The sequence below is a fragment of the Myotis daubentonii genome, chromosome 2 (assembly GCF_963259705.1).
Source record: "Myotis daubentonii chromosome 2, mMyoDau2.1, whole genome shotgun sequence".
Classification (NCBI taxonomy): Eukaryota; Metazoa; Chordata; class Mammalia; order Chiroptera; family Vespertilionidae; genus Myotis; species Myotis daubentonii.
In genome coordinates, this window is record NC_081841.1 from 196,661,706 (window position 1) to 196,675,368 (window position 13,663).

The 13,663-nt window shown below is 44.6% G+C and overlaps 1 protein-coding gene across 1 annotated transcript in view; it reads left to right on the top strand.

Annotated features, from left to right (window-relative positions):
* The window catches only part of SFRP1 (secreted frizzled related protein 1), a 42,469-nt gene extending 29,529 nt beyond the window's left edge, over positions 1-12,940 (top strand). Inside the window, exon 3 of the mRNA XM_059685339.1 lies at positions 9,423-12,940. Coding sequence (XP_059541322.1) covers positions 9,423-9,745 — 323 coding nt within the window. The 3' untranslated portion in view covers positions 9,746-12,940. The remainder of the gene's footprint in view (positions 1-9,422) is intronic.
* The last annotated feature ends 723 nt before the right edge of the window (positions 12,941-13,663 follow it).

Consider the following 13,663-nt stretch of genomic DNA (forward strand, 5'->3'; position numbering starts at 1 on the left):
GCTGATGCCCGTGTGCCCATCTGTGGGCTTCTCCTGGTCCAAGCGGCCGGTAACAGGCCACTCTGAACAGAGTTTGCCCGTCTCACCCGCCTGCTTCTCAAATCGTCTATTTGGGAACGGCAGCCCTCTCTGCGAGAGAAAGCAATTGAGGAAAAAAGCAAGTCACCAGGAATCCGGGTGTGTGCGGTTATCTGCTGTGGGATGGCTTTTCATGAGCAGCCAGTGGAGAAAATGGATCCACCTGCCTGTCCAGGTGTCCCCTGGATCTTCCTGGACTCATTCATCCGCTCTCGCTTTTCTGCTTGGAGGAACTATGGAATAAAGGGATGAGCTCTGCTGGAGAGGCCGGGGAGCAGGTTCTCACAGAGCTGTGGGAACCTCTCTCTGTATGATCTTGGGAAAGTTACTTTGAGCATCAGTTGAACTAGGTTTCACATCCCTCCCAGTTCAAAGGAAATAATTCAGATTCTAACATAATAGTTTTTTAAAAATATTTTTTATTGATTTCAGAGAGGAAGGGAGAGGGAGCGTTAGAAACATCAATGATGAGAGAGAACCACTGATTGGCTTCTCCTGCACGCTCCCCCCCCACCCCCCCAACATGGGGATGGAGCCCGCAACTCGGGCATATGCCCTTGACTGGAATCGAACCTGGGACCCTTAGTCCGCAGGCTGACACTCTATCCACTGAGCCAAACCAGCTAGGGCCGTAATTGTTTTTATTTTTTTATCTGAAAAATGATGGGGTTGGTTAGATTGATTAGGGCCAACCCCTTTGCCCCAAAAGCAATAGAAAAAGCAGAATTCTCACTCAAACATAAGCCTTAAAGAAGCCCTAGCTACTGCCAAGCTTCTCTAGTTGAAGGGACGGTGGAGGACCTGGAAATGTAATCTTTGTGTTTCTTTTAAGATCTCACATTTTATGATTCATGTATATTTTAAGTTATTTAGAGACTATACACTTTTTTTTACAATTTTAAGTTTTTTGCTTTACAATAAATACAGTTAAAAAAAAATCAAATAGTAATAAAAAAACCCCTGCAGAACCTTGCCCCAGGCCCTTCCTACCACTAATTCCCACAACCTACAGGTAAAACTTTAGTAATTTTTTTGTGATATTTAACATGGTTTTTCTTAATTTGATTTCTTAATTTTAATTTTTAGACATTATTTATTTCCTGGTATTGAAGATAAACATGTATCTGTTTTATAGTGTCTCCCCACTTCTCCTGAATATAGTTATATTATATTGTTGGTTAAGTTCATATTCAATGTTTAATTCATTCTAATTATGTGAATATTACCGGCAGCTGAGCCATGTAGCATACTGCATTTATATGTCCTGCACACCTTTGTGTTTTCCCTTGAGTTGCTAACTGCCTCATTTCATTTTCCCAGTTCTAACGTTTGTATTATGAATCTAGCTTCACACTTTTCTGCAGATAATCTGCAGGTCTCTTTCCTCCTGTTTCAGTCTGGACTGGCTGAGCTTTAGGCCTGCCACACAGCTGGTCTGGAAAAACCATTCTGACTTCCATTGCTTTTATTTTAAGTTATATCTTTGGTTTTTTGAATTCTGTGTCTTCTTGTTCTGCATTTTCTATAGACTACATCAGGGAGTGGTTTCCTGAGAGAAGACATGTGGGAGATAATTTTTCTTTAATCATTGAATGTCTGAAGATGTCTTTATTCTACTCTTACATGCTGATTGATAGGCTCCATATCTAATGTGGGGATTTTAAAGACATTGATCCATTATCTTCTAGCTTCTAGTGTTGCTATTGATAAATCCAATGCCATTCTGATGCCTGCTCCTTTGTATTCGAGGTACACTGTCTTTTTCTCTAGAGGATTTTAAAAATTCTTTTTATCCCTGGTGTTCCCAGATGTTGTGATTCATTGAGCTGGGGACTGTTTAATCTGAGAGCTCATGTTCCTCATTTCTGGGAAATTTTCTTGTATTATTTATTTTTTCTTTTTTAAAATTTCTTTATTGATTAAGTTATTACATATGTGTCCTTATTCCCACATTACCTCCCATCCCCCCCCCACTCATGCCCTCACCCCCCTGTTGTCTGTGTTCATTGGTTAGGCCTATATGCTTGCATGTAAGTCCTTTGGTTGATCTCTCCCCCTTACCCCCACCCTCCCCTACCTTCCCTCTGAGGTTTGACGGTCTGATTGATGCTTCTCTGTCTCTGGATCTGTTTTTGTTCATCAGTTTATGTTGTTCACTATATTCCATAAATGAGTGAGGTCATGTGATATTTATCTTTCTCTGTCTGGCTTATTGCACTTAGCATAATGCTCTCCAGTTCCATCCATGCTGTTGCAAATGGTAAGAATTCCTTCTTTTTTTACCACAACATAGTATTCCATTGTGTAGATGTACCACAGTTTTTTAATCCCCTCATCTACTGATGGGCACTTAGGCTGTTTCCAAATCTTAGCTATGGTGAATTGTGCTACTACGAACATAGGGATACATATCCTTTCTAATTGGTGTTTCTAGTTTCTTGGGATATATTCCTAGGAGTGGGATCAATGGGTTAAATGGAAGTTACATTTTTAATTTTTTGAGGAAACTCCATACTGTTCTCCACAGTGGCTGCACCAGTCTGCATTCCCACCAGCAGTGCACGAGGGTTCCTTTTTCTCCACATCCTTGCCAGCACTTGTCATTTGTTGATTTGTTGAAGATAGCCATTCTGACAGGTGTGAGATGGTACCACATTGTCATTTTGATTTGCATCTCTGGGATGATTAGAGACTTTGAGCATGTTTTCATATGTCTTTTGGCGTTTATTTTGTCTTCTTTCGAAAAGTATCTAGGTCCATTGCCCATTTTTTGATTGGGTTGTTTATCTTCTTTTTGTTAAGTTGTATGAGTTCCCTGTAAATGTTGGAGATTAAACCCTTATCGGAGATAACATTTGCAAATATGTGCAGTGGGCTTTTGTTGTTTTGTTGATGGTTTCCTTTGCTGTGCAGAAGCTTTTTATTTTGACATAGTCCCATTTGTTTATTATATTATTTCTTTGATATTTTTCCCATTCATTATCTTGGTTCTCTCTATAATGCCTTCTATTCAGATGTTAACTCCTGGATTGACCTTCTATCTTATCTTTCTTCTTTTGTTTCCCATCTCTGTGTCATTTTCTTTAGCTTTCTAGGGAATTTTTTCAGCCTTACCTTAAAGCACTTGTATTGCATTCTTTACTCTGCCCTTAGATTTTAAATTTCCAAGTGCTCTTTCTGTTCTCTAAACATGTCTTTTAATAGCTTTCTGTTTTGGTTTTATGACTACACTATCTTATCTAATATTATCTTTGTACAAGTTTTTTATTTTATTTTATGCTCCCTACATTGTCTCTGTTATCTCTGATTTATTTATTTTTCCTGATTTGTTTTGTATGTTTTGGTCTCCGTAGTTCACATTGAGAGGCTTCCTTCAATGTCCGCGGATCCTTGGCTGGCCATTTGAATTTAAGAGTGAAGTGCTAAGTTGGAAGCTCTTTGTGTAAATGCCTGTGATTTGTGGGGCCTCATTTTAGTTTCCCGTGGGAGCTCTAGGTCTTTCCTTGTGGGCTTCTAGCTTCTTTAGATGGGAACCCTTCAGGTCCCTGACTGGGGGATATAAACGCAGTGTTCTAAGATCTAAGGGTCTCACGACTCCTCATGCAGCACCTCACTACCCTGTCCTCCTCTCTGGTGTCTCCATGCCCACTGTCTTCTGGTTCAAACTTTCTGGAGAGAATCAAGCTCTTGGCTGCTGCCGGTGAAGGCCAGTCACCTGGCTTTATGGCCCAGGCCAATAGATCTGAGTGTCCTTACACAGACTTTTTACCAGTTCCTGTTCAATACAGCCTCTGTAATGGGGTGCAGAAGCACCCAGTGGCCCCGGTTCCTAAGCGTTTCTGGTTCCTGCAGTGAGGATCGACTTGTTTCTGACTGGCAGCTAGGTTTCAGCTTTCCCTCTCCCTGTCAAGCCAGGTTCCACCATGCATTTGCTTTCTATTACGCTGAATGTTGATATGTTCTTGCTTCCTTTACCGTTTTCCTCCATGTGTTTATAACTTTTTTCCCTATACTTTTAAACTGACTTCGGAAAGGAGTGGAAATGATTGCGTGTGCTTGGTCTGATATGTTTGGCTAGAAGTGGCCAGTGGTAAATCCACACAAACATTCCAGAAGCTTGGTGGTTGTCAGTGTGGCATACCTTTCCTTTCCACTTCCCACTGCTGCTTAGCTGTCTGGAATTCACTCTCGCCCTTTGGGATCCTGGCCTCCCACAGGTCTTCAGGGACCGCCTGATTGCCAAGGCGAGGCATCAAGTCTCACACTCGCTCTTAAACTCTGCAGCCTTTGGGTCAAGGAGCATTTTCTCCCTTCAAAACACCTTCCCCTGGTGCTTTCTGAGACACCGGGCTGCCTGGTTTTCCATCTGCCGGCGGTGACTTTTGTAATAACCCTTCTTTCTCTCCCCCTGTGAAGATGCTCCCAGGGGTCCCCCGTTCTCTCCTCTGTCCTTTACTCTTCATTGTAACTACTGTCTGTAACCAGATGAGTCACAAATCTGATTCCTAACTCAGCCCCATCCCCACCTTTCCCATCAGATTTTTCTTATATTCCGGCAGCAATTCCACGTCAGTGGTTGTGTAAACGACTAGCCCTTGGCTAAAAGTTGCCCTATATCCAAGTGCCCTGTCTAGGTAGTTGGAAGAATGGCGGCACCATTAGTATAAGCAGGTCAGGAGGAAGAGATGGTTTTGAAGATGGGTTTGCCTAGAGTGTAATGAGTTTGCTATTCTCATTTCAGCCTCAGAAATATGGCTAAGCCTCATGGGAAGTATTCCAAGGAAGTGTAATTTGGGAGAAAAAAAAATATGGCTTGGGTGACTGAAGTGGAATGAAGCTTTAAGAGCCTACCTGAATATAAAGGATTATTTGTTTTAAAATTTCTGAGAAAGCCCCTAATTGTAGCCTTAAATTTGGGGTTTTCTCAGTTTCTAGGTCTCTGGATTCTTGCTCGCAGTGACTGGTGAGCTGAAAGGTGGAGTCATATTCTACTCTTGAAGGATGCTAAGTTTTTGCTACAAATAAACAACAAAACCCCCAGAGAAGTGTTTTGTTTTGTTTTAGTTCAGAGTCCAGCTGATACAGGTAGCTGAGGTCATGGGCCTGAGGCCCTTATAGCATTCTCCCCCAGGTGAGTGGGCTCACCAGGAGGGCAGAGAAGAAAGAGCAGTGTGGGGATGCTGGAGATGATCTTTGCTGGCTCCCCCCACCCCCTGCCGCCTTCCTCCCGTCCCTCCAGTATGCCCAGCATGGTGCCTCTGGATGGTAGTGCTGCTAGGCCTGCAGACTTCACTCTACGCTTTGTAGATGGAGAACAGACCCTCAGAAAGCCCAAAACCAGATTTTTGTGGTCACACAGTTAGAACCCAGGACCCAAGACTCCATCACACCAGCTGCTGCCTCCTGGGCGTCTCCTCCCTGCCCACCACCACCAGGTGCATTGCAAACTGAGAACACAGTCCAGGGGCGTAGCCCCTGCGGGCCAGGCACTGTCAGCATTGGGGGCCTGGGAGGGGAGGAAGACGGGATCAGTCCCAGACTGCTCCTGGGCCAGCATCCACCCTTGTCCCAGCAGTCCCTGGATGGGGCATGGTGGGGGGTTGCCCACGTAACCACAGGCACAGGGAAATCAACCGCGGACGGCTAATCGCCTATCCAAACATTGCTGGTAATCTGCATCCCTAAAATAAACCCTTGAAAGATGGAAAGATGTTAGTAATTTCTGGCCAGATGTGCCTCCTCCTTCCCTACTTTCCCCACCTCAAAAAAAGAAAGTGAGCCAAATGGCAAGGAATAAAGAGCCTAATGCAGAACACATTTCCATCATTTGATTTCCCCTCTCCCCGTGCCGTCCCCCCACTTATGTAAACTAAATTCCTTTACACGGTCATGGCAAAGGACCATTAATTTTTGATTTGAGTTGTGATTAAAGGCAATACAGTCAAAAGAGTGAGATAATTTCCACTGAAGCAATGCCATTTGAAACCCAGTCATGGTAGAGTAGGAAAGAGCGGGGGTCTTTGGGGTTAGGCTGGATTCTACTTCTGATTCTCTCTCTTACAAATGGAGGCCACGTGTTTTATTACTTAACCCGAGTCCTCTCCCCGATTGTAAAAAATAATAATGCAGATTCTACGCATGGATGCTGTGAGCACTGTCAGGAGCCACACTGACAGCAGCTGTCCTGTGCTCCCAGGGCAGCATGTGGTGAGAACTTAAGAAAGGATGGCGCCCTAACTGGTTTGGCTCAGTGGATAGAGCGTCAGCCTGCAGACTGAAAGAAAGGATGGCTCACGTCTGTGTAGCAGAGAGGGCATGCATTGTCAGCGGGGCATGCATTCATCTCTCCTGGTGATGGAATTGATCACTCACTCCGATGGCAACGCTTGGTTCCCAGCCTTCGACATTGGGAAGTAGCTTGAGACTCCTCTAACGCATGGGGCCACCTTTTGAAGGAGAATAGTTCCGACTGCCTTGCCTCCCTGCAATATTCTTGGCTGCCTTTCTGTGTGGTTTCTCCTAGTCCCATTTACTCACTTTGACTTAGCCTGGGCCTGAGTAGTGTGTCTCCTCTGGCTGGTTCCTCACTCAACCCCTCTGAGAACCTTTCTGATTTAGCCAGCCACAGACTAGAACAGTCGAGGTCTTTTCTCAAGTGAGCCCCAGGTACAGGGGCTGTAAGTCTACAAGAGAAGCTTAGCCAGGTGTGGGCCTGTTCGGGCCTGTCTGGGGTGAGGTCCTGGAGGGAGGGTTTCTGCTGCTTTCTGTTCTGCACTCCCCCCTGCTGGTCCCACTACACTGTCCATGGTGCGGGTGGGCGTCACACATAATCGGTGGCCCTGGGCAATGGCTGGTTCAGGCTGAGGGGAGAGCTAAAGGAAGGAACTCCCTCCCATGTGTGTGGGGAAGCCTGGACCAGTCTGTGAGGTCGATGCTAATCCTCAGGGAGAGAGCATTCTGCTGCCGGGTGCCCAGTTCCTGAACCTTCTGCCACCCTTGGGAGTGAGGCATTTCATAAGCGACACCGGGTCTAGGGTATTGTATGGGGTTGAGTAGGCTGCAAGGTCTGGAACCCTTTTGTAAGAAAAAGAAAGCAGTGGGGCCATGTGTAATTTACTGACTTTGACTCATTCATATTAAAGATTGTTCCTAGGACAATTTCTTCTCTCCTCCTTATTCTTGGGTTAGGCCAAGGGTGTGCTTTCTAATCAACTAAATATTAACTTATAAAGCTGCCACGAATGCAGTGTTTCCTTTGCCACAACAGTCTCTTTCAACTGGGAGGAACCCTTACCATTTCTTAAGTAGGTTATTTTGAAATGTGGGTGAAACTGGAAAAGGAGTCTGAGTTGCTCCCCCTTATTTTCTTGGCCCATTTAATCAGTATCTAAGTTTTGGGTTCATTATGAAGAATTTTGCAACCATAGAGCCAGCATGGGCAGCACAGTGATTCAAAGTGCACATTCAGACATGGATTAAAATCTAGGATTAGTGACTGTGGGCAAGGTAACGCCTTATGCCTCATTTTTTCTCATCTGTTAGTTGGGGGAAATAATGGCACCTTCCTCATGGAGTTGTTAGGTTTAATTGAGGAAATGCATGGAAATGCTCAGCACACTCGTAGGCATGCCATATGCTTTCATAATTGTTAGCTATTGTTATTTAGTTCAGATTCTAGTCATTCCTCATGGCTTGTGGGTGGGAGCTTTGTGTTATTAAAAGGAGGGGGCTGAGTAATTTTGAACTCAGAAGAATTCAGAGGATGTACAAATTGTCTGGTGACTAGCATCTAGAAAATGATTTCCAGCTCCTTTGGGAATACCGGGGCTGGCTGGCCTCCGAGGGGAGTGGACTATAACAGCCATGCTGTGTTAACGCACTGACCGCTTAGAGCAGTGATGGCGAACCTTTTGAGCTCGGCGTGTCAGCATTTTGAAAAACCCTAACTTAACTCTGGTGCCATGTCACATATACAAATTTTTTGATATTTGCAACCATAGTTAAACAAAGACTTATATTTTTGATATTTATTTTATATATTTAAATGCCATTTAACAAAGAAAAATCAACCAAAAAAATGAGTTCGCGTGTCACCTCTGACACGCGTGTCATAGGTTCGCCATCACTGGCTTAGAGAATGCCGTCACACTGATTTGTCTTCATCCAGAGACCCTGTGCAGCCATCACTAAAGTATCTGGTCCACACGTTAGCATTAACATAGTGTTAACTCAGGGTCTATAATGACAAAGAAGAGAGAAGGCCAAGGTGATGGACTCTCCCTTTCTGCAGGGGGATGTGCTGAGAACAGAAGCAGCCCATGTAGCAGATTAGACTTGAGAGTATCATTACTTTGACTTATCTATGGGGACTCCACCAGGACTTGCTCTGCTCTACCAGGAGTTTGGTTCTGTGTGGGTCTACTCAATGGATAGATGCTGGAAGCTGATTAGTGGTTGACAAAACCTCAGCGGTACCTGCTGTCAAAACTTCTTCTTTTTTTTTTTTTTTTTAAATATTTTATTGATTTTTTACAGAGAGGAAGGGAGAGAGATAGAGAGAGCTAGAAACATCGATGAGAGAGAAACATCGATCAGCTGCCTCCCGCACATCTCCCACTGGAGATGTGCCCGCAACCCAGGTACATGCCCCCGACCGGAATCGAACCCAGGACCCCTCAGTCCGCAGGCCGACGCTCTATCCACTGAGCCAAACCGGCTTTGGCAGTCAAAACTTCTTAAAAGGCACGCTGGTGGTGGCCCTGATCTCCCCAGTGCTGAAGTTGGACATTGATGTTGAATGCACTTGAGCATGACAGGTTGAAGCACTTTTCCTTGTTGGGTGTGCACACATAGATTCTATCTGTCTTATTCAGAGGACACAACTTTTGAGGAATTTTATGACCCATGGATGTTTAAAAAAAACTAAATCAATAGCATAAAAACAACAACACAACCTCAGGGTTTCTCTTTAACTCCAGAGTCTAAAGCATTAGATTATATGGATTATATTGGATTACGTGATCCCCCCTCTTTCTCAAAGCTTTGTGTGATATTCTGAGTCACCGAGTTTTAAAAAAGAGAAATGTGTTTTGGTTTTGAAAATGTATTTGAGATTCATAACACCTTGCAGCAACTGGTAGGCACCACAAAACTAGGGGGACAGAATCAGTTCACTGAGCCGTTGGTACTTACTTATAAAACTGTCTCCTTCTGCCTGCTATTTGCCTTTCATTCCACCCTCCTCTTCAGCCATAGGTTTGGGTTATTGTTGTACATGAAAAGCTGTGTTCTAAAATTCTCTCTCCCCTTCTCTCCTCCCCCCTCCCTGCCCTCACCCACTCTAGCACTGAGGATGAAAATAAAAGAAGTAAAGAAAGAAAATGGCGACAAAAAAATCATCCCCAAGAAGAAGAAGCCCCTGAAGTTGGGGCCCATCAAGAAGAAGGAGCTGAAGAAGCTTGTCCTGTACCTGAAGAACGGGGCCGACTGCCCCTGCCACCAGCTGGACAACCTGAGCCACCACTTCCTCATCATGGGCCGCAAGGTGAAGAGCCAGTACCTGCTGACGGCCATCCACAAGTGGGACAAGAAAAACAAGGAGTTCAAAAACTTCATGAAGAAAATGAAAAATCACGAGTGTCCCACTTTCCAGTCGGTCTTTAAGTGAAGCTCACGGGCAGGGCGGGTTGGGGCGGGAGCCCTGGGTTGGGTGAGGGATGGGGCTGAGCAGGCAACGCTGAAACTCACTGCTTCTGTGGGTAGAGAACGTTGTAATCCCGTTGGCTTTCCTCTTGCAGCATCCCTACTCTTCCCTCCACACCCCCCTCCAGCCCCAGTATAGCCAGTATTTAAAGCCGCACGCCCAGGTAGGGAAACCCTGTTAGATTAGGAAGTCTTGTCTGATCTCCAGTCTGGAGCTGCATGTCACTGAGTATAAGGAGGTGCAAAACCATTCAACTAGAGACACAGTCCACCAGAGACACACTCACTAAAAAATGAAAAATTTCCACACCACAAAAGAGATTAGGCAAAACCTAAGAGACAGCAGCAAGCACTAAGCCCCACGACTTTCTTTGTGTCATCACAAATCACTTGTGAGTCAATCAGCTAATCGATTCCTTTGGAACTAGGAAATTCTAACTATTGGGAAGACATGTTGCTTTCTGTTCCAGGGGAATTTCTCTTGCTGTCTGGTTTAGGCAGACACAGACACCCACCACACGTACAACTTCAGATCAGTTCCAGGGAGCAGGAGGTGCAGGGAAGAGAAGCACAGCACAGTATGTAACAGTGAAAACAAAGGGAGGCCATGCCTGCCCTGCTTCCCCAAGGATTGCCTTTCGCTACGAATCAACCAGTCTCAGATGCCATGAGAGTGACAGCTGACATCCGCCTCAGTCAGGATCGAACCCTCACGCATGGGGAGGGCAGCACATGCCGGCCTTTGTGTGAGGAAGGGAAACACCGTGGCAGCAGGGATGATGATTTTCAGACCCCAGAGGCCTTGGTTAGTGGTTTTTAAAAAGCATACTTAGGAAGAGAAAAATTTAGAACAGTCCAGCAAATTGTAGTCCCGGTGACTGTAATTGGGTGAAGAGGTTAGTATTCTAATGTCATCTATTTGTTCATTTCACATTTTCTTAAAGAAGAACAACTAGAAAAACCCCACTTTTCAAGGATTATTTTTTTTTTTTTAAGTCTACACTGAGCATTTGAAAGGTATGCTAAGACCAGGGTCTCTTGTGGCTACTTTCCTGAGGCTGCTTTCCGGGGAAGCGGTGCTATGGCTCGGCATTTTGGGTGGGAGGTGGACGTAGCTGGTGCATAGCCGTGGGTCCTCCCTCCCAAGGAGTCCTGGATCGCTCTGGCCCCAACACAACGCAATTCAAAACTCACAGTGCTTCCCATTCCTTTCTTGCCTGTGAAGAAATGGATTCCTTTTAACAGGTCAAAGACACTCAGAACAGCCAGGCTGCCTGTGCTCCTGCATTAACAAATTTTTATTTTTATTTCTGCAGAGGGAGAGTTAGGCCACACGTGTCTCCCCACTCAAGGAGAGAGTTTCAAAGGCAACATACCTCTGCAGTTTTTTCTGACTCCCCTCGGTATTTCTCAGAGCCTTCTGTTTAATAAGTGATGTACATAAACCTGTTCACTTAAGCAACTTCATTCCCCTTGTTCAGTGTATAGGAAGCAATTCTAAACAATCAACGCTAATTTCTTCCCCAAGCCCGATTCCTAATTCTCTGTAACACCTCGGCGACTTTAGCAATTGTCCCTCTGGGCGAGTGGTTGCACCCAACGTGGGTGCTGAAGAGAGGCCGGCAAGTGTGGCCCTCGCCACACAGGAACAGTGGAACATGCTCTTAACGTCCGAAGACTCCAGACTGAAAAATCTGCCTGCCACCTTCGCTACCTACCTGAGGGTTGTCCTGATGTAATTAACCTCTCACAATTAGGGATCCCGTCATTTTGATACCTTTTTTTGGTTGTCTCCAAACTTTAATCGTCAAGTGTTGGGGGGGCATCTTAAATGATTTGCTTGTAATTGTGGATAGTTTTTAAAAATGTGTGTATATATATTAGTTAATTAGAAATATTCTACTTTCCTATTGTCAACTGAAATTCGGAGCAATTTCATGAGTGCATGGATCTGGGTCTTAGATTTGGTTGATTAGCTCAAGAGTTCATTGAACGTATGTATCTGACGTATCTGCTCGTTCTGACAGAGCATCATGCAACAGGCCCCTCATTCCGAGGCAGCGGCCTTGGGAGAGGGGTCTGTGTGGGGTATTAGCAGTTACAGCAGAGAGATTATGGAAGAATAATAGATGGCCGTTCTGTGCAACCCTCTAAATGGGAATTCTCAGGTAGAAGGTGATATTTTTAGAAAAAGTTCAAAGTAAATTGGAAATATGAATTGCAGCTGGATTTACCCCAACCACAGTGTCCTAGGACTTTGAGGTTTACTGTGGATTTGAGACACCCAGCAGCTCTGTGTACAACAGCGATTTCAGGACGCAAAGGGAGGCTGTGGGCCCAAGTCTGCATTGTTATCCCAAACCTTTGATTTGCTCAACAAAGGCCATAACAAAACCAATGTGCAGACTCATTGGCTTGGTCATCGGTTCCCAAAAGAGGAGGTGTGTGTGTGATTTGGTAATTATTGCTAATGCAAAGGTCCTGTTTTGTGAAGGTTTCAGATAATCATTCTGGGTAGAATCCTGTGAGGTCATTGGCAGAACTCAGCTCAATCTTTGAAAAATATTAGTAATTATCTTAGAGGATAGGAAGGGAGGTGAGAATTCCAGGAACATTTTGCTTTTAGAATATCGGGTAGGACACTTGGCTCTCAGTGCCACTGAATTAGCACCAAGGTGGAGTCCAATTAGAGCTCCGGTTTTCATTTCCATCTGTAAATTACAGAAGCACCTTTTCCCAAACCTAGAGGCCGCGCTTCTCCTCAGACTGCAGGTAACTGGTTGCCCTATTGTAACTGTCCAGGTGTGGTGGGCTCAGACGATCTGTTTAGAAGCACACCTTCGGAAACTCCCATGGAATAACGTACTGGCCGCCCCGACCTGTCACCTGCAGATACATAGGACACACAAAATTTGTTTCCTCTAGTTCCTTCCTGTAGCACTCCTCTTTTAGAGTCTAAATCTTTTACAAAAGCTTTGAATACTGTGAAAATGTTTTACATTCCATTTCATTTGTGTTGTGTTTTTTTTAAACTGCATTTTTACCAGATGTTTTGATGTTATCACTTATGTTAATAGTAATTCCCGTATGTGTTCATTTTATTTTCATGCTTTTCCTGCCATGTATCAATATTCACTTGACTAAAATCACTCAATTATCAGTGATCATGTGGGTTGTGACTTTTTCCCCCCAATAGTACACCACTCACCGTCTTCCACTGCACACTTACCACTCCTGATTTTTTCAGTGATGTTTTCTGGCCTCAGTGTAATGACTTGCAAGGAGTAGCTGGGAGTGGGTGGGCTGGAGAAGCTCCTGGGGGCACCGCGGGCCGCCCTCACCCCTGTTCCCCGTTTACCATCTGCTCCCATGAATAACTTCCAGGAGTGTTTCTCCTGGTTGTGTGTGTTTCAGATCAGAAAGAAGGTCAAATACTTGCTCTACTACAAGAATGTATTTTTCAGCCCTGCCTGAGTTTCTTTTTCTGGTTTCAGATGCTCTTGCCCCTCAGACCAATTCCCAATGTTAAAATTACCAACTAAAATTTGAAAACTCTGGTTATCTGGAATCTTGACCTTAGAGCAGTGGTTCTCAACTTTCTGGCCCTTTAAATACAGTTCCTCATGTTGTGACCCAACCATAAAATTATTTTCGTTGCTACTTCATAACTGTAATGTTGCTACTGTTATGAATCGTAATGTAAATATCTGATATGCAGGATGGTCTTAGGCGACCCCTGTGAAAGGGTCGTTTGACCGCCAAAGGGGTCGCGACCCACAGGTTGAGAACCGCTGCCTTAGAGGGACGATTTTAATGTATAGATGGAGAAGCTAAGATGAGACATGGCTAGGATTCCCTAAGAGTTTGGGCGTTGCTAGAATTA